This window comes from Barbus barbus (assembly GCF_936440315.1).
Source record: "Barbus barbus genome assembly, chromosome: 17".
Taxonomy (NCBI): domain Eukaryota; kingdom Metazoa; phylum Chordata; class Actinopteri; order Cypriniformes; family Cyprinidae; genus Barbus; species Barbus barbus.
In genome coordinates this window covers 4,431,139-4,452,734 of record NC_136745.1, presented here as the reverse complement: position 1 = coordinate 4,452,734, position 21,596 = coordinate 4,431,139, and the positions used below count along the sequence as shown (strand labels likewise).

The window sequence follows — 21,596 nt, the reverse complement described above, 5'->3', positions numbered from 1 at the left end:
ATGCAGATATATTTTTATATATTGCTTTTTAGTTAACATTTACAGTACTCCTTGATTTGAAACAGACAACTACAATACAAATATAAGACCTATTAGTAGAACAAGCCTCCTGGAGAGGGGAACACAATAGCTGTAGTGACCAACAATAGGACTGTGCATGTCAGCGTTACTGTTTTGGCGGTTTCCAAGGTACATCACTATCACATGACTCGCTGAAACAGCTGCAGCATGTGCAGCAGTGGAAGTCTGAAGATAGCTTGCTTGTTTTCTTGTGATTACATCTGCTTATTTTGGCACCCTCTTGAAGTGTTCCTCCCTGTGAAGGGGACTTTTTCAAACACAAAAAAAAAGCAGAGGAAGGATCTATTCAGACACAGCACTCTGTTTTCCCCATTTCAGAGCCTTGCTTCCAAGTCATGCTAGTCACGTAGATATTGCTGTTCAGAAGGACATTTCAATTAACCAACTTTCATTGGCGAAATGACCAAAATCATAAATATTCATATCACATGGGGTGTCTGTGTGTGTGTATACATATACACTGCCCTCCATAAGTATTGGGACAGCAATGACAAAATTGCTTTGTTTGCTGTGTAGTCAAGACATGAATATGAGACAAAACTACAGAATGTCATATTTTATTATTAGCTGTTTCAACACATACATGTTTTACCAAATAAAAAGGACAGCACTTTTAGAATTCATCCCACTATTTGATGTGAGCATAAGATTATTTACTATTATTTATTTATTTATTTAGTCATTTAGCAGACGCTTTTATCCAAAGTGACTTACAAATGAGGACATAAGAAGCAATTAGGGCTGTAACGTCCCAGTCGATTAGTCGATTAATTGGTCGATATGGTCTGGTTCGGCCAAAAATCTGATTGGTCGATTTTTTGCCGCGCTCATTTCATCAGTTTGGCCGCGCTCATTTCATCAGGTGGAAAGCACTAATTGCTAATGGGGGTGTTTTCAGAGCACCCCTGTTTCACAGGTAACAGTCTGTTTTCAGAACACCCCCATTGTTTTCACTTTTTTTGGATTAGCCCAACCCACTGGAGAAGAGAGACAGATAAGTAGGCTTTAGAAGGTTTGATGCTGAATATTATTTATTTAATAATAAGCTAGTGTAAAAACAAGAAGCTGTCTCCTTCCAAAGAACCAGTGTTAATTTCGTTAACGAAGAGGACGACGAAAAATATTCGTTAACGAACCTTTTTTCTGTGACTAAGACGAGAAGTTGACGAGATAAAATTAATATCTGATGATAAAAACTATGACGAAATGTATCCGCGTCTTCGTTAACGAGACGAGACGGGACTAAAATGTTATTTGAGGACTACCGGACATTCAAAATACATCCTATAGGCTAAGTTGACTGTCTTGTCTTTTAAAATGTGCGTCCCTGTCACTGGATCGCAATCAGATGAGGGGCGTTTGTATATCTCACAGTATGGCAGCCGCAGTGGGCGGATACGCTACCAAAACGCAAACTAGCGATCTGAAACAATGGCCTCAGCAACTGAATGGTTATAGGGATAGGGTGACCAGACATCCCGTTTTTCCCAGGAGTCACAATTCGTTGTTGATTAACTTAAAGTTAGTGAAGGCGCGATAGGCGGAATCACTCTGATAGAAGTGCTCCACTTTCTCAGTTCTCACACAGCGCGCGATCAGTTCTCACAATATTGCGCAATTGCGCTGTGCCCACTGTTTGTGTTAGTTTTGAGCCTAAGATACTTTATTTTTCAGTTATGCACTTTATTTGGTTTCTGCTCTTGTTTGTTTAATAAATATTCTTTTTTTATTAAAGTGGACGCGCCTTTTGTGTTTATTAAGAGTAAAAGCTTTAAGTCTATTCGTGTCTCAGCCGCGAAGCTGAGCTCTTATCTTCAGCCTCGCTCTGTGCGAGCTGCGCAGAGTGGCTGAAATGATAGTGTCTGACAGTTATACTTATAACATATGACAAAAATAATTTTCTAAATTATGTTGCACATTCCTCAAAAGTTCTTGTGATATCACTAGTTGACAACATAGTACTGTTTTCAGAAATCACAGGCTATGATATTGCGCAGGTGCACGTGATGCACCGCTGTCAGAGACGACAGACTCGTGTGTCAGACTCATTTCAGTGCAAAATAATTAGGTCAAAAACGATTTAATATACTGCAAATAGCCTATTAGTTTTTTATGTTTATTTATAATTAATTTAGGCAGACAACAAGGCTACCAAGTACTGAGCACAGTGCGTATCTAATTAATGTAACGTACGTTTTTTTTCTCTCCACAACGTCATTTTTAGTCGATTTTTAGTCGAAAGTTTCAGGACTTCAGTCGACCAAGATTTTCTTTGGTTGATTACAGCCCTAGAAGCAATCAAAACCAACAAAAGAGCAACAACGTGCAAGTGCTATTACAAGTCTTGGTTAGCCTAACGCAGTACAGATAATTATTATTATTATTGTTATTTTTTAATAAAAAGACATAGATCAAATACAATTAGAATAGATAGTGCTAGAGTTAGAGGGTCAAGTAAAGATGGAACAGATTAGTTTTTAGCCGTTTCTTGAAGAAGGGTAAGGATTCGGCTGCTCGGATCGAGTTGGGCAGGTCATTCCACCAGATGGGAACAGTTAATGAAAAAGTCCTTGAAAGTGTTTTTCTGTGTCTTTGGGATGGTACAATAATTCGTTGTTCACTTGAAGAACGCAAGCTTCTAGAGGGCACATAAGTCTGAAGTAAAGAATTTAGGTAAAGGGGAGCAGAGCCAGTGGTGGTTCTGTAGGCAAACATTAATGCCTTGAATTTAGCAGCTATTGGTAGCCAGTGCAAATTGATGAACAGAGGCATGACGTGCGTTCTTTTCGGCTCATTAAAGATTAATCTTGCAGCGGCATTTTGGATTAATTGTAGAGGTTTAATAGAATTGGCTGGAAGACCTGCCAAGAGAGCATTGCAATAATCAAGTCTGGACAGAACAAGAGCCTGAACAAGGAGTTGTGTTGCATGTTCCGAGAGAAAGGGCCTGATCTTCTTAATATTATATAATGCAAATCTGCAGGACCGGGCAGTTTTAACAATGTGGTCTGAGAAATTCAGCTTATCATCAATCACAACTCCAAGGTTTCTGGCTGTTTTTGAAGGAGTTATGGTAGATGAGCCTAACTGGAAGCTGAGATTGTGATGAAGCGATGGGTTAGCTGAAATTACAAGCAGTTCTGTCTTAGCTAGGTTAAGTTGAAGGTGATGGTCCATCATCCAGCAAGAAATGTCTGTTAGACACGCAGAGATGCGAGTAGCTATCGTCGGATCATCAGGATGGAATGAGAGGTAGAGTTGAGTGTCATCAGCATAGCAGTGATATGAAAAGCCATGTTTCTGAATGACAGAACCTAGTGATGCCATGTAGACAGAAAAGAGAAGTGGTCCAAGAACTGAGCCCTGAGGCACCCCAGTAGCTAGATTTACATTTACTCATTTAGCTGACGCTTTTATCCAAAGCGACTTACAATTGCTATACATGTCAGAGGTCGCACACCTCTGGAGCAACTAGGGGTTAAGTGTCTTGCTCAGGGACACATTGGTGTCTCACAGTGGATTCGAACCCGGGTCTCTCACACCAAAGGCATGTGTTTTATCCACTGCGCCATCACCACCCCATTTAGCTAGATGTTGCGACTTGGATACCTTACCTCTCCAAGATACTTTGAAGGACCTATCAGAGAGGTAAGACTCAAACCACTGGAGTGCGGTTCCTGAGAAGCCCTTTCTCAATAGGGTTGACAAGAGGATCTGATGGTTGACTGTATCAAAAGCAGCAGACAAATCTAGCAAGATGAGTAATGAAGATTTGTCAGCCGCTCTTGCAAGTCTTAGGGCTTCAACAACAGAAAGCAAGGCAGTTTCGGTCGAATGTCCACTTCTGAAGCCAGATTGGTTACTGTCCAGGAGGTTGTTCTGTGTGAGAAAGACAGAGACTTGGTTGAACACAACTCGTTCAAGTGTTTTTGCAATGAAAGGAAGAAGGGAAACCGGTCTATAGTTCCCAAAAAGAGTTGGGTTAAGAGTGGCTTTTTTAAGAAGTGGAGTTATACGAGCCTGTTTAAATGCTGAGGGAAAAATTCCAGTGCAAAGGGATGTGTTAACGATGTGCGTGAGTGCAGGTACAACTGCAGGAGAAATGGCTTGGAGGAGATGAGATGGAATAGGATCAAGCGGACAGGTAGTAGGATGACTGGAAAGGATGAGTTTAGAGACTTCTGCCTCAGAGAGTGGAGAGAAGGATGTGAACGAGTGTATGTTTGCTGGTAAGATATGCTTGATAGATTGTGGTGTGGAAAATTGTGCAGTGAGGTTTGTAATTTTATAAATGAAGAATGTGGCAAAGTCATCAGCTGTTAGAGATGATGAAGGAGGGGGAGGAGGAGGACAAAGGAGGGAAGAAAATGTTTTAAATAGCATGCGAGAGTTAGGTGAGTTGTTAATTTTGTCATGATAGTATGTCCTTTTAGCAGTGGAAACATTAGCAGAGAAGTCAGAGAGGAGTGATCGATATAAATTAAGTTATATTTATATATATACAGGTCCTTCTCAAAAAATTAGCATATTGTGATAAAGTTCATTATTTTCTGTAATGTACTGATAAACATTAGACTTTCATATATTTTAGATTCATTACAACACAACTGAAGTAGTTCAAGCCTTTTATTGTTTTAATATTGATGATTTTGGCATACAGCTCATGAAAACCCAAAATTCCTATCTCAAAAAATTAGCATATCATGAAAAGGTTCTCTAAACGAGCTATTAACCTAATCATCTGAATCAACTAATTAACTCTAACACCTGCAAAAGATTCCTGAGGCTTTTAAAAACTCCCAGCCTGGTTCATTACTCAAAACCGCAATCATGGGTAAGACTGCCGACCTGACTGCTGTCCAGAAGGCCATCATTGACACCCTCAAGCAAGAGGGTAAGACACAGAAAGAAATTTCTGAACGAATAGGCTGTTCCCAGAGTGCTGTATCAAGGCACCTCAGTGGGAAGTCTGTGGGAAGGAAAAAGTGTGGCAGAAAACGCAGCACAACAAGAAGAGGTGACCGGACCCTGAGGAAGATTGTGGAGAAGGACCGATTCCAGACCTTGGGGGACCTGCGGAAGCAGTGGACTGAGTCTGGAGTAGAAACATCCAGAGCCACCGTGTAGGGGTCGACCGATTATCGACCTGGCCGATTATTGGCACCGATATTAAGCATTTTTATGATAATCGGCATCGGTCATTTTCAAAACCGATGTGCCGATAAAATTATTTAATTATGAAACGCACTATTTGGCTCTGATGCAGCCTGTCGGAACTCACCACTCTGTGGCCTAGAGCAGTCTCCGCCCACCGCGCATCTGATTTGTTGAGAGTCAGGAGTCCGACCAATCAACGTGGAAGACTAAAGGCACTCTCACACCGAAAGCGCTTGCTAACTGGTGCTGCTTCATCACGCATCAGTTCTCTCTCAAAGGCAGCAGCAGACGTTGCTCAAGTTGCAATAAATTACAATCCACTACACTGAAGTTGTAAAAACCTCAATATTATCTATTTATGATTTCCGAGATGGGGGAAACGCAGGGGGAATCGCGGAATCCAGTCATATGGAATTTACTGTATAACGCGGAGTCACGGAATTAGTCAAAGTTTGGATGAATTAATCAAAAGTAGGTCAGTACACTTAAATCGACTCATGATATGGACTATCTGTAAACATTAAGCTGCTAAAAGACTATTTAAATATGAATTCTGCATGTTCGGCGTGTCTCTGTATATGTGAAAGGCACAGACGCGCGGTTTTGACACACACACACACACACACACACACACTGAAGTGCGCGACGCTCGCGGTGTTTTCCGCATCTGCCATGTCACTAAATGAGGACATAAATACATGAACATCATCCCCAGAAATGCTCTGAGAGTTACTTCATGAGCATTTGACTGTTTCGTTTGAGTAAAACGATCGTCATATCATAAATAGGCTACAGAAACTTAAGAGGTCCTCATAGCAACCCGTCAAAATAAAAGTTCGGTTTATTTACTAATGCTACTATAATTATTACAACTTTTGTTTAAAAGAACAATCACACAATACGCTATTTCTTACATGTTTTAATTTTAATAGTAAACCCATTTGTTTGCCAAAAAATAGAGTTCAACTCTCATTTGATTAAAAGATAAATTAAATTAATGTTTTATGCCTTCATTTGCACTGCTCTGTAAATGAAAACTAATGGAAATTACTGTCACATAGGCCAAGACTAAGATACTGTCACATAGGCCAAGATTAAGTTACTGTCACATAGGCCAAGATTAGGATGACGGAAATTGGGACATTTCAATAAGCTATTGAACCAAGTGAGCCTATAACAGGCTATTAGTGTTATAGTTTCATTAAAATAGTTGCGGTCTTCTTCGCAACTTCTACAATGGAGCTATGAAGACAATTAAATTATTTACACGTATTATATACATTGCGCTTTTTAAATTAATCAATTGATGTGCATTAGATGATGAATTGAATAGTCACCTCTTGTAGGTTATGATTTAGTCAACCGAAAATTATTAATGAAGAATTATGAGAGGTTATGCTATTACACATACATTTCTAACATGTACATTATTGAAGCCAAATACTTACATTTCCCCAAGCTGTTTAGCTGTAGTATTTAGTATTCATAGGCTTAATCATGAAGCATACAGTGGCCCCACTTTTAACTCTCTCTTTATATATTACCCTTATTGTAGATGGATGCATGGGGGAAGACAAGAGTAAGAAGTGCAACCAACACTAGGGAAGGCCGTTTTTGTCAGAGCCCTTGTTATTTACATTTATTCATTTAGCTGACGCTTTTATCCAAAGCGACTTACAATTGCTATATATGTCAGAGGTCGCACGCCTCTGGAGCAACTAGGGGGTTAAGTGTCTTGCTCAGGTTGCCATCACCACCGCACTTTTATTCTTAATTTTGACATTCATTTTCATTTTTACACCAGACATATATATCGGTTCAATATATCGGTTATCGGTCTACTTGGTCTGTAATAATCGGTATTGGCATCGGCCCTGAAAAACACATATCGGTCGACCCCTACCACCGTGTACAGGCGTGTGCAGGAAATGGGCTACAGGTGCCGCATTCCCCAGGTCAAGCCACTTTTGAACCAGAAACAGCGGCAGAAGCGCCTGACCTGGGCTACAGAGAAGCAGCACTGGACTGTTGCTCAGTGGTCCAAAGTACTTTTTTCGGATGAAAGCAAATTTTGCATGTCATTCGGAAATCAAGGTGCCAGAGTCTGGAGGAAGACTGGGGAGAGGGAAATGCCAAAATGCCTGAAGTCCAGTGTCAAGTACCCACAGTCAGTGATGCTGGTGTTGGTCCACTGTGTTTTATCAAGGGCAGGGTCAATGCAGCTAGCTATCAGGAGATTTTGGAGCACTTCATGCTTCCATCTGCTGAAAAGCTTTATGGAGATGAAGATTTAATTTTTCAGCACGACCTGGCACCTGCTCACAGTGCCAAAACCACTGGTAAATGGTTTACTGACCATGGTATTACTGTGCTCAATTGGCCTGCCAACTCTCCTGACCTGAACCCCATAGAGAATCTGTGGGATATTGTGAAGAGAAAGTTGAGAGACGCAAGACCCAACACTCTGGATGAGCTTAAGGCCGCTATCGAAGCATCCTGGGCCTCCATAACACCTCAGCAGTGCCACAGGCTGATTGCCTCCATGCCACGCTGCATTGAAGCAGTCATTTCTGCAAAACAGGGCTCCAGACAAAAAAATCGAGTAAGGAGCCATTGGCTCCTATAAAAGAAAAACTTAGGCGCCAAATTATTTTTTTAGGTGCCACAGAATAAAAGTGGTTTATTTTATTATTATCATTTTATTTTTCCCCCCTATTTTAACATTTCAATAATTTTGTCATGTGTTTATGTCTTATCTTTTCTAGGCTTTATCAGCATTTTAATCCATCTTGTAGATGATCAGGTCGACCGGGGGACTAAGGTTCACTTAAAGTGTGAATTAAATGTCTTTTACAACTTGAAATGTACAGTCACAAAGAATTGTTCGTTACACAGAATCTGTACCAATATCATGGACCATAAGCATCACTTGGCAACTGAGTGCAGTGCATCCTATAAATGTTGTCACGTCTTTCACACATTCAGTCTGTTTTTCTTCATTAGTAAAATGCAATTTTATAGGAGGAGTTGAATCATGTACAACAGAATAAGTAAAAATATTAATATGCAACAGCGCATAAATATAGCAAAACGCTCCTCTTTATAGTTATTTTTCTAGCTGACTGATGAGTTTATGGACACTGAGTGGTTATTCTGAGGTAAATGTATTACAATGCAATGTTTACATTTACATGCTACAAGCTTTATACATTTCCTCAGTTTGAAACAATGAGCTTTTACATAAAACATTTCAGTAAGTTGTACTATAGGCTTTCTTATTGCCTACCTTTTGATCATGTTCATTTCATACTATATTAGTAAATGGAAATATATAATGGGTTCACTTGCTGCTTTAACTGAGGTGCTAAAGAGATCGCGCCTGAGCATTAAGTGCGATACTCTCCACTCGCGCGATCCGGACGCATACACGGACCGTGTGGACGCGGGGTACTGGTGTTTATATTACCGAAAGTGTGCGCTTGTGGTCCGCATTAAAGAGCACCCAAACCGCATCATTTGAATTTCGTAGCATTTTAAAGCTGATACTTTGTTTATTAAAAAGTAAGACAGCACAAAGCTTTTTGCGATTACTGGATGGCAAGTGCGCTTCAAATAACAGGAAGTCCATGCATTAACAGAACACAGCATATAGACTAAGATCTCGATAAGAAGATCTGTGATATTGAAATTAGCTGATAATTAATAAAATTATCCATTGCTTTCATTGACGTGAACTCCGTTATATTTGCATATGAAGCGGGAATTGAAGAACGGATTTATATCCGTTTTGCGAAGACACATTTATGTGGCCAAGTGTAAATGGGGAAACGTTTTAACAAATCATATAGATATCCGATCAGAGAAAATGCATGAAGTGACCAGGTGTAAACAGGCCCTTTCAGGTCTCTCTCACTGCGTTCAGCAGACTGTGTGCGGCAGAGACGAGGACCGTTTGAAACTCTTTTCAGTAAAACTTTGATGCGCATCGTCTTATGTAAGTTTAATACGTGAACATAACAAAAGATGTGAGCGCAAAACAATCGGGAAAAAAGCCCTTTCATGCTAATTATATATAGTCGCCAGTGGCGACCTCAGCAAAAACTTCACTCGCAAATTAATATTTTTGGTCGCAAATGCGACCATTTTAGTCGCAGTTTGGAGCCCTGCAAAAGGATTCCCGACCAAGTATTGAGTGCATAACTGAACATAATTATTTGAAGGTTGACTTTTTTTGTATTAAAAACACTTTTCTTTTATTGGTCGGATGAAATATGCTAATTTTTTGAGATAGGAATTTTGGGTTTTCATGAGCTGTATGCCAAAATCATCAATTTTAAAACAATAAAAGGCTTGAACTACTTCAGTTGTGTGTAATGAATCTAAAATATATGAAAGTCTAATGTTTATCAGTACATTACAGAAAATAATGAACTTTATCACAATATGCAAATTTTTTGAGAAGGACCTGTATTATATATATATATATATATATATATATATATTTATATATATTTAGTTGCAGATCCCTTGCGTGCAATCACAGCAGTGAGTCTGCAACTCACAGACGTCACCAGACTCTTGGTCTTATTCTTTGAAATGCTTTTCCCAGCCTTTAATGCAGCCAATTCCAACTGTTGCTTGTTTTGGGGAGTTTCTGCCTTAAGTCTCCTCTGACACTACCTCCACCAAGCTTTACAGATGAGGATCATTTGCAGTTCCCTTTTTTCCCAACACTTTTGCTTTCCCATCACTTTGATAAAGGTTCATCTTTGTCTCATCTGTCCATAAAACTCAGTTCCAAAATTCTACTGGCTCACTTTTTTGCAAACTCTAATCTTGCCTTTCTATTTTTGGTGCTGGTCAGAGGTTTGCATCTTGCTGTGTAGCATCTGTAATTCTGTGTCAAAGTCTCCTGCGCACAGTAGATTGTCAGAGCATGACCCCAGCTTTCTGGAGGTTGTTGGTGGTTTTACACACATGTATTTTAGGGTTCATTTCACAGCTTTTATGATTTGTCTGTCATCAACTGCTGTTGTTTTTCTCAGCCGATCAGGTTATTATTGGTTGCTGATGTCGCCGGTGGTTTCCAAACTCTTGATTTCGCCATGCATGCCCTTTGTTTTTACAATAGTTCTAATTATAGCTCTTCCTCTTTACTGAAAGCATCCAAATTGCTTACTTTTCTCTCAAAGTCAGCTCCCTCATCTTTATCCTGGTTTGTGTGTGTCATCATCGAATGTAAGATTCAGAATGCAGAAGCAATGGATATAACTGATACGACACATTCTCTGCTTTTAATATCTGAAGAATTAATGCAACAGGACACAGCTGATCACTTAGAAAGGCCTGTGAGGCAACTGTTCCAATACTTATGCTCACATCAGATAGAGGGATGAAACTCTAAAAGTGCTGAACTTCTTAGCTGGTAAAACATCTATGTGTCGAATCACCCAATAATAAAATGTGACATTCTGTAGTTTTCTCTCATATTCATCTTTTAATCATATTTGCAGATTTCTTGACTCCACAGCAAACAGAGAAATGTTGTCTTTACTGTCCTAGTACTTATCAATTAATACTTGTTTACAATTTAATGCTTGTTTTGATACGTTCCTCTCTGTATTTTGTTCTCTGTGTCAAACATGTAAATAACATAAAGCAGTCCAGTTGCAGTAAAATGGAATAGCAGCATTTCTACCAGGTGATACTGCCAAGCCCAATGTATTACAACACATGTAAGTGAAATAGAGAATAAAAAAAAATAAAAATAAAAAAAAAGAGTACCATAGGTATGTCAACAGGTATGAATGTGAGTCCACCCTGAGAAACAGCAACACAATTTTCCCCAACAAAACTGCAACGATGAATGGCTGACAAGGTGTTAATAGCAGGTCACAGATTCTTTAGCATTACGTTATGGTTTCCCCAGCAAACTGGTAAAATGATGAAGGGAGATGAGCCTTTGGTTTTATAGTTTCTGGTCACCTTTTGCTCCTCTACCCAGGCCCAACATCCGTGCATATATGCCCTTTTTCCCTTTTTCCCTTCTTCCCTTCAGCTTTTCACAGCAAACCATGACATCAGTTTCATCCATGTGTGGGAAAAAATCTGGGCCCCTCGCTTCTGAAAGGGACACTGATACATGCCAAGTGCTGTGTACAGGGGCTATTTTAAGAAGCTGTAAATATGGGAACTTCCTCTGTGTAAGGGTATCTCATATCCCAAATGATCGTTTTACATGATTAACAACAAGCTTCAAGCACAGTAAGCCGCACTGCCATATGTTTGACTTTGTACTCACTAACTAGGACAAACCAGTTGCCCTGAATGATATTAAACTGAACATATAATTATGTTAATGCTATAACTGTTTTCTCGCTCTGTTTTAAATGAGGATTGTGAGGACAGTTAAAAGTCAGTTAATGTCAACATAAATTTGACCCTTTTTACTTTCTTAATACACCCCAAGAATGCACATAGTCACAAGCTCTTCACTGACAACTATCCTCAGCTACATACATATATACACACACACACACACACACACTGAGTGGACCATTTCAAAAGGCCAAACATTGACCTTTTGAAATCATGTTAATGTAATATAGGTTGCTACTATTAAATAGATTCAGGTGGTCTTGAGGGTAAACTTGATCTTTAGTCTGTACATCCTAGTCCTGGTCAATATGACCTAATTAGCAGAAATTATACCAACATTTAGGTCTGTCTCTATTCTGGTAAGGATCACCCACTTGTTTCACCAGAAATCTAATCAATTTCTCCTAGATAAAATCCCACCCATCCCATCACAGAATTAAAACAGGCTGCATATGTCATTTCAGGCTCATTTTAAAGACACGTTTAAATACAATAATCTTTGACATTTAACTGACATTAAAACTTGGTCGAATAGCTGTTAAAACCTTTTTTTTAACAGCTATTCGACTACCTTTATTTACCGAGGTTTGTGTCATCCTAAAATTGATTGACTGTTGGTTTCAAACAATCATTCCTACGCCACTTCTGTACCCAGATGTATCATCATGTCATACATCATCACAAATCCACTGTCTTCACTCCCACAATTTGAATCCCTTTGCATTTACATGAAGTTTCAAAATGACGTACTCAACTTTGTTGCATCATTAGTGTTCGCTAATGATGCTTGAAGTCACCAACCCTTCCGTTTGTTTTGCCCATGCAAAGCGCTGTCAGTGTGAACTGAACTTTTTACAGCAACTGTCTTGTTTTGAAGGCCATGCTGAAAAGACCAGCATAATGGGTTAAATCTCTGTAAGGTCAGTAGTGCATGCAGGGAGGTATGGCGTTATTTTACTGCCAAATGTCGAGAGCGCATTTTTGTAGCGCGAAAGTAGATTAATATAATCTCTCCGCTAGCACGTGGATATCCTTTGCTCTTGCACTTAAAACGTGTCTCTCCTCTCGCTCAAGTGTGCGCGCTCAAACTTTGTCCTGTGCACTCGCACATCTCTCCGTGCTCTTGCGCTAGATATTAATTCTTTTCACACCTGGATTAAACGTCAAAAGTTATCAACCAATCAGATTTTTCTACGACTGACCCGATGAAAATACTATGTGAAGAGGGAACTGATCCTGGAATTTCTTTACAATTTAATAATATTTAGTCATATATCGTCTGGTTTTGTGCAAGAGCAAAGCAAATCCGCGTGCGAGCGGGGAGATTATATTAATCTACTTTCTCGCTACAAAAATGCGCTCTCGAGATTTGGCAGTAAAATAACACCATAGGGAGGCTAATGCTATCTCGCGTATCTTTCGTATTTTACGAGGTGGCTAATTCGTGCAACCTCACTCGTACGATTTTGTATGATTTGTCTAAACCCCAGTGACGGGTAGGTTTTACGGGCGGGGTTAGGTGTAGGTCATTCGTACAAATTCATATGAATTGGCAACTCGTAAAACACGTACGATTTAGCAAAAATCGTATACATTTGTATGAGTGAGGTCATACGAATTTGTACATATTAGCCCCCTCGTAAAATATGTACGAATTGCCGTGAGATCAGGCTGGGGAGGCACTTTACTTTTTAGTCTATAAATATAGATTATTATATGCTGCTAGCTGTGTCACTGCGTCGTTTCCTCTTTATGCGCATATTTGTGTTGTCTACAACCAACGTCTGGTCTTTATCACTCACTGTATGACACTTTCATGACCCCTGCTCTAGGATGTGTTAATCCTCACTAAACTTTGTGCCTGTTTGCCTGGCTATCATAGAATAGCTGCTACAAACCAGGGACTATAAAGGATAGCTGGCCTATGTCTTGGATGATTTGTTTGATTTGTTTATTTGAAGAATTAATATATATATCCTCCCTCAAGTTATATCCTCTCCCTCTAAGGTATACAATAAATCTGATACTCTTTAAACATTTTTATTTTACAACACGCTTTTTGTTTTTTGCATTTGGCTGACTGGCCTGTGACTCAGTGGATGATGGGATGCAGACAAACTACTCATCTGACTTGAAGCCAAGCGCCTTAAACAATGTATGTATGTTCAAAGAGTTGTTACTCAGTTACATACATAAAAACACATGTTAGAGCCCTGCATCTGTGGTTGTCAGCATGAAAACACTTTAAATGATGACTACTTGGAGAAAACTAAGTAAACATGAATGTGTTTAATAAAGGCTAATAGAGCCGCATTAGTTGTCACTCATTCAAAGTGAAGATCACTAAAAAGATGTATAAAAAAGGTTGAACAAAACAACAACATTTGTCTACTTTTATTTTAAACTGTTAATTGTTGCTATTAGTTAAAGAAATAACATATTCTGTTATTATTGTTCTCATTACATTATATCCAACAACAACAAAAAAAGAAATAAATAGTTCATTATTTAGTTAGATATTAGCTGCCATCTGCTGGTAAGATTACGCCATTAAGTGCAAACTAATGGTCTATTGTTGTGTACAATAGTATGCTAAAAGATCCTCCAGGCCATCATCTTAGACAATTTATACTTAATTTCTGAGACTCTTTATTGAAAGGCTTAATTCAAATTTAATTTATTTTTTTATACAATGTTAGTCAGACCAAATGTTTCTCAGAGTCCTTATTTCTGTACTAGAAATAACTGCTCCCTCTCTACTGTTCTCATCAAGGTCCTGGGAAAGCCACAACCTTGCCAACTCTGCATAGCTCAGAAGCCACTGGCCACCCCTCTCTCATCGTGGGAGTTACATTTCCTGCTTGACTCTGAAAATTACTGGAGCAGTGTCCTTTCTCATGGTATTTTCCAAAAATGTAGGCCTAATAAATGACAACCCAACAATATTATGAAGTATTATAACAGAGCAGTATTATATTCTACAAATTAATAGAGTTTGAAAGAGGTTATAGATGAATAATAATGTCACAATTCTGCAGTAAAAACAAAGACCACTATTGTAGTCCTTGATGTTGTAGATTTATAATAAAGAATTATATAATTTCATAACTGAGTAATATCACGTACGCACAATTGCAAATGTGATGGGGTTTTCTTACACATCAAGAAGTTATGAATAAATACATCTTTCCAAAATAATTTTCTAACAACAAAAATTTGAATAAATCCAAATTTTCCAAAAGCATGTTTGTGTAAATCTGTTAACAAATTCAATTAACATTTTGAGTGACTGATTCAATTACTCACTCATTAAGACAATCATTTGTGGCCAGCTACTGCTGGAGTGATGCACTGACTAATCAACAGCCATGGTTTCGTTTAGTTTTTTAGATTTGAAATAAGCATTACGAGTTACGCAATCAGATTACTTTTTCAAGTTACTAGTAAAGTCACACATTACTTTTAAATTTACAAGAGTGACTTTTTCAAATGAGTTAATATGTTTTCCCATTTATTCACTGACACCTCTCTTGTCACCGGGTTGAGAAAAATTGGGAGTGAGGTGCAGAGGCACTTCATATACCCTGAGGCTTATTAATTTCACTTTTGGTGTGCCTTTACAGTTGCCAAAAATATAACTTTTGGGTTTTGTGTTATTAAAAAGTAATAAGTAAGCCCAGTTCAGACAAAGAGTAACAAAAAAATTAAGTAATGCATTATTTTTAAAAGTAACTTCCCCCAACATCGCCAAGAGATGTAGGCTGTGTCTGAAATCTCAAACTCTCTGAGTAGAAACTTTTAATTGATTAAGTATTTTGCGACCATTAAAAATGATGTTCTATATAGCATGAATGATGAGTGCAATATGATTATAATCCAGACATACGACATTCGTCATGTCGTCATTATCACATGGCCAACAATCAGTTCAAATAATAGGTCAATAGATCACTTTTTTATGAATACTGTAAATGTGGACATACTTTCACCTAAGTTACTATATCGAAGGGGAATTAGACATATTCAGATGCAGCCCATAGTGTTAACACTTTGTTGAACCGAAACGTGTGGATCTTTTTCATTTTTAGGTAGGCTAGTGTGATAATGAACTACACCCGTAGTTACTCTGCTAGGGATACCTGTGAGGGGAACTGACGTCACATATCCACTAAAACTCACCTTGGCACGAGCCACTGTATAAACGGCTCAGAAAAGTTATTTCCGAGAGAAGCTCAAAAAGTTTAAGATGCCACCGGTTTTTAGGTTTCGTGTCTAATGCTGTGACATTTTGAACTGTTAAAATACTTTACCATACACTACATTACTAGTCTGGTCAGAAAATAAGCGAGACACCCACCTTGCAGACTGCTGCTTTGCCACTGAACTCTTGTCTTGGGAATTGTCCCTTGAGCGGAAAACACCGCGGAAGATCCGTTATTCCCCATCAAAACACTGCAGTTTAACAGGTTACGAATCTAAAGCAACTGAATCATTCCCAAAAGCCGTCACAGAGCTGTCTGATCTCGAGAGAGGCTGAAGTGAGGTAAACCGAAAACCCCGCCTAAATTCAGTTTGAAAGCTAAAAACAGCTCACACGTGCATGTGTGTATCTGTCGCGAGCTGTCCAATCGCTGTGTCCGGCTCCTCAAACACCGCCACTCCCGTCGACGCTCCACAGGACAATGTGCTCAAATGTTGCTGCCTATAATTCGATTCAGTGGTGAATGTTTTTCAGATGATTCGCTTGTTGCATTCCTCATTTGTAAATCCCTTTTTCGATAAAACCGTCTAAATGAATTATGTTTGCTTCTGTCCAGTAACGTGCATCTAATTTTAAACCGCATACATGAGATCTAATTTAACAAACAATTACGGAGCAATTAATTAAAGATTTTTAAAAGTCTGTATTGCCTATGAGACCACTTGTGGTTGTCGAGGGCTTTCTGCAGCATCATGCAGTCTCCTGAGATGACTTTGATGAAATGATCTGCCCTGGTAAGAATGGCCTTCGTAAATATGGCTGTATGTAATGGTTTAAAAGCTAAATGTTAAAGCACCTAAAAGCTAAATTTGGCTGTGGTAATGGTTTAATATTATATTTATAGCATTTAGCTCAGAACAAGAAGATGCATCTTTAAGGCCTAAATATTATAGTTTTGTAGTATAATTATAATTGTAGTTGCCACCCATCGCTGGCATGATGTATCCTGATCACCAAGGAGAAGGTACTGGATGAATATTCTGGTAAGAATGGGCTTGACGTTTTTTCCTTTTCTAAACAGTGGAGAGACTGAGCTCAGATGTTTCTGAAATGGAAATTAGACTGAATTTGCATTCACCAGTCTTTCCTCTGAGGGCCTGTGAGAGCTTGTTAGAGCTGGCCATGATTTCACCTTTATTTATTTGGTTTCATGTTGTTTGTATATGGGAGTGCCATCTAAGTACAAATTCCCTCTTAATGCTCTTGATTCCACTTTTAAGAATGTATTGTAAATATAAAGGTGGGAGGTGTACAAACGTTTTCCACTTTGATTTCTGTGGAGTGTAAGATTCAATTTTGGTGCTACGTCCTTAATAGTAGATTTCCTTTTCTGTAAGTATTGATGAAATAAACAAATAATTGTGATCAGTTTATAGCATGTAAATAAAATGTATCTGTTTAGCAGATTTAAAAGGTAATTTTGAAGCAGTGCTACACTTTTCACATTGGTAAAATTATACATGTGACATCAGCAAACACACTCTAGTTATATATTAATTTTGGTTTGAAACTTTGTCCACCTGTTCTCATTAAATCATACTGTGTTTTTAAGGACAAGTTATATGGATGTATAAACAAACTTTAAATAAGATACTGTATATTTGTCAACAATAGTTTGACAATTATGTAAAAAAGATGTTTAAATCTTTAATGAATTGTCAGATGGCCTATGCTATAACAACATCATTTGATGCCTTAAGTATATGTAAAAATAGATTATAAGTTATATGTTAAATACTGAAAATATATATATTTATTTAGTTTATAGTGTTTACTTCGGTCTAGTCCAAAACTCTAGATATAGGATTCAGCCAGATCAATTTGACTTAATAACGCCAGAGGGCGCTCTTTAATCGCCTTTGGATCTTTTATACATGAGTGTATTTTTATTTGTATTTTTTTCTTAAAGTGCCATCATTGACAGTCATGCTCTGTCTGGATTTTCACGAAATGTATGGAGTATAGACCTTAGCCAAAACTGTAAAAATCTTTACCATTTCTGTACTCTTCTGTGTCTTCTTACAAACACAGAAGCTGCGTGTAGCCTAACCAGGTGAGCAGTTTCCAAGGGCTATATTGTTTTCAAGCTTTAAAGTCTTTTTCACTGGATCAGTTTTAAGATGCTCACTCTATACTCTATTTTATACTGATTATTAGCATAACAAAATGAATTCTCACATCTCCTGTGAGCCATGACATGGCACCAGAGCAGCTCCTCAAGCTGCTTTATTATGACACACAGACAGATTAACAGCAGCATTAGACAGAGCTGGATAAAGATCACCTACAAACAAAATGAAAACAACACGTCATTTACATCATCTGTGATTTATACTCATCCTTTAAGGAACAGAGGCAAAATGTTTTGCAATAAGTGACCTTTGCTATTTTCCAATAAGTGAGTGTTTGACACCCACTGTGACAACAACCCCCTCTTTTTGTCACTGTGCTTGTTTAAGGAAATAATACCCATTTATGCAAAGACAGATTCTATTTAATTATGTGAGTTTATTTATATTTAGACTTTCATTTGAAAATAACTTGCTGCTTACATGTCTACAAATGAAAAGAGTTTTATTTTACATTTTTTGAAGAAAATATTAGGCATACCAAACTGCTACGGTGGCTGCCAGGCAATGCTTTGTGGTTTTGTAGCGTTGCTAGGGTTTGTTTACTGGCCCAATTCAAAAGAGCCCACTCTCTGATATTTTGATCCCAAGATATTGCTTGGCTCCCCTCCTTTCATGTAACTGTGAGTTTGTTTATTTATTTATTTGCTTGTTTAATTAACTGTTGGATTGCTTAGAAAAACAATAACACATCGCTCCTTAACCTACTGCACAATTCAAAGACAAACCGTACAGGATGAGTTACACTCTTTAAAGTTTAAGGGTTAAAGAATTGTTTCATATCACTAACCAAGAGTAATTAGCAAACAGAAAGTGTTTTTTTTGTTTGTGTGTTTATGCTGATGAGAGGAAATTTATTTTGACCTCTTGTCAGTGATGGGTGGTTGGAAGTGGCTCTCTCTACCCCTTCTCTCCCTCTACCCCCTCTCTCTACCCCAAAGACTAATGAACAACAACAAGCAGGCCTCCCTTTCTTGACAGGCACAAAAGATCAGTCTGGGCACTGAAGAGAGCATATGCCACTGAAATCAGCCGGATTTAATTGGTGAACATTTAACCGCAGTCCCCTATATGACCATATCATACGTTTTTCAGCATCTTTATGCAGCATGTGTTTTTATCCCAAACTTTTTTTTTAAACTGATTTTACAGACAGTTGGTCACCTAAAAGCTAAATTTAGCTGTGTGTAAAGGTTTAATATTATATTTATAGCATTTTCATATTTAGCTCAGAACACAAAGATGCATCTGTGAAGCCTAAATATTATAATTTTGGAGTATAATTATAGTTCTGTTGTTTCAGCCCCACCAAATGCTGGCATGATGTATCCTGATCATCAAGGAGAAGGTACAGGATGAATATTCTGAATAATAGCAGAATCCACAGTCTAACTGGTGATGCAGCCTGGAATTAAACCACACCATGCTGGTTCGTCTGGCCAGTCCTTGACAAGGTTTTTTATTCCCTTTCTGTCACCGATGGAGTTTGGGTTCCTTCACCTTTGGGCTTGCTTAGTTTGGGACACTTAATATTTGGCAATATTATTGATTTGATTGCATATACACTACTGGATGAGAACTGAGCTGGATGATGTGTGTGTGTGTGCATGTTTATGTGGTTTATGAGGACACAAATTTGTATAATGACATGGGTATGACAGAGGTATTACAATATAAAGGTGGTTTATGAGGACACTGCCTATGTCCCCGTAATTCAAAAGGCTTAAAAAACATACTAAATGGTGTTTTTTTGAAAATCTAAAAATGCACAAAGTCTCCTGTGAGGGCTAAGTTTAGGTGTAGGGTTGGTGTAGGGCAATAGCACACACAGTTTGTTCAGTATAAAAACCATTACGCCTATGGAGAGTCTCCATAAACCACAAAAACCAACATGCTTGTGTGTGTGTGTGTTCTGTATATATAACAGCATGAAACAGACACACTGAATACTACACTTTACAGTTAACAAAACACTTCCATTACAAATATTTGTACATTTAAAAAAAATTTGTCACCCCACAGAGCTATTGAACTTCAAAGTGGTTAAAAGCATTAAAAATGGTGAAAAACAAAAGAACCACTTTTTAGGACCTTACATTATACATTTAAAATCTTTCATGAGAAAAGTTCATGCCCATGTTATTTCCCAGCTACCCAAATTCACTGGTACATTATAATCCAAACTGCCTTTTATTCAAGGCCCGTATCACTGCCAGTGTTGTGCTAATTACAAAGCCACCATAATTGAGGCTTGTGAAAACACTCCATGCTGCCATCTTACATGACAAAGGATGAGGCACAGAACACCCTGTGCTTGGCCGAACACTGAGTGTGCTTTAGTCGTCACACTTTTCCCAACGCCTTGCAGCTGCTCCTATTGTGGCCTCCGAAGGGCTTGAGCAGAGCCCATGCTCCTCTGACCACCCCTCCTGCTGTCTGACAGCCCTTAAATGAGCTCATTGAGACCCCCGTGCTGGAACAATTGCAAACACTGATTTTATGCAGTGTGACCACAAAGCATTCCCAGTGTGGGATTCCAATGCACACGCGAACACAGGTCAGAATGCCCCAAAATGTCATGGTCAGGGTGAAAAGGGATTGTTCAGATATTTTCCCAGCAATATTGGAAACGTTCACACGGGCCTGAATTCCAGTTCAAACAATAAAGTCAGCTGCATTTGTTTGTCTAGTGACCCCTTTTTAAGAACAGAAGGTGCTTATCTGTCTGGATACTGAAACATGCAGTGGCTACAAAAAAGCATTTGGACATTTTAGTCACTAAAAGATGTTTTAATGTCACTGCACTGCATCACAAACTACATCTGAGCTTAAAAGCACTTCTTCGCAATTCTGTGTAAACCAAAATATTTTCTTCAAGTCTAATTCTTTCTCAATCAGATCTATGCAAAAATATCAATGGCAACCTTGTTTACTTGTCATATTAACATTGTTGCAGGTTGTGTGATCAGTGGACAGCACTAAATATAAATGTGAAGGGGCCAAAATCTTTTTTTTTTTTTTTTTTTTTAATTTTAACCATTATGCTAAAACAATGGTTTTTAATTTTGTCACTTTACAATATTATGAAAAGCCTAAACGTATGTGCATAGGAGTGTTTTGGTTTGCCTCAAACTGAAATGACCCAGAACATACATGCTACAGGAGAATGGTCTTTATTTTCCCTGTGCTTTTATGCCAGATTGCTCTGTTGCAACTTGCTAGTAGTCTATGTTTGTATAGTATTTTCTCTATCATGTGTCTTTACTTGACTTTAGGGCTCAATAATAAGGATAAGCTCAATGTTTTTATACCTTCCAAATGTAAATTTTTTTTCAATAATGTATTAAAGAATTACTTGTAATTAATAATTTACTTTTGAAATAAAGGAGTGTTTGCTGTGGTATTGGAATCCTTAAATGTCACTGGTATTGCTATCAAACACTGAAATGTTGGGACAACCCCACTTGGACACATTATTGTAGTGTTACTGCCTTGACTATAACTGCAAATTAAACAACTATGCAACGCAACTTAAATTTGCAACTCCAAAGTATATATTGTCATGGAATTACTGCACATAAGACTACATG

General features: G+C 38.2%; 1 protein-coding gene across 1 annotated transcript in view; it reads right to left on the bottom strand.

The window, feature by feature from the left end:
• The window catches only part of LOC306883745 (E3 ubiquitin-protein ligase NEURL1B-like), a 64,463-nt gene extending 48,163 nt beyond the window's left edge, over positions 1–16,300 (bottom strand). Inside the window, exon 1 of the mRNA XM_079439192.1 lies at positions 15,974–16,300. Coding sequence (XP_079295318.1) covers positions 15,974–16,061 — 88 coding nt within the window. The 5' untranslated portion in view covers positions 16,062–16,300. The remainder of the gene's footprint in view (positions 1–15,973) is intronic.
• Between the last annotated feature and the right edge of the window lie 5,296 nt (positions 16,301–21,596).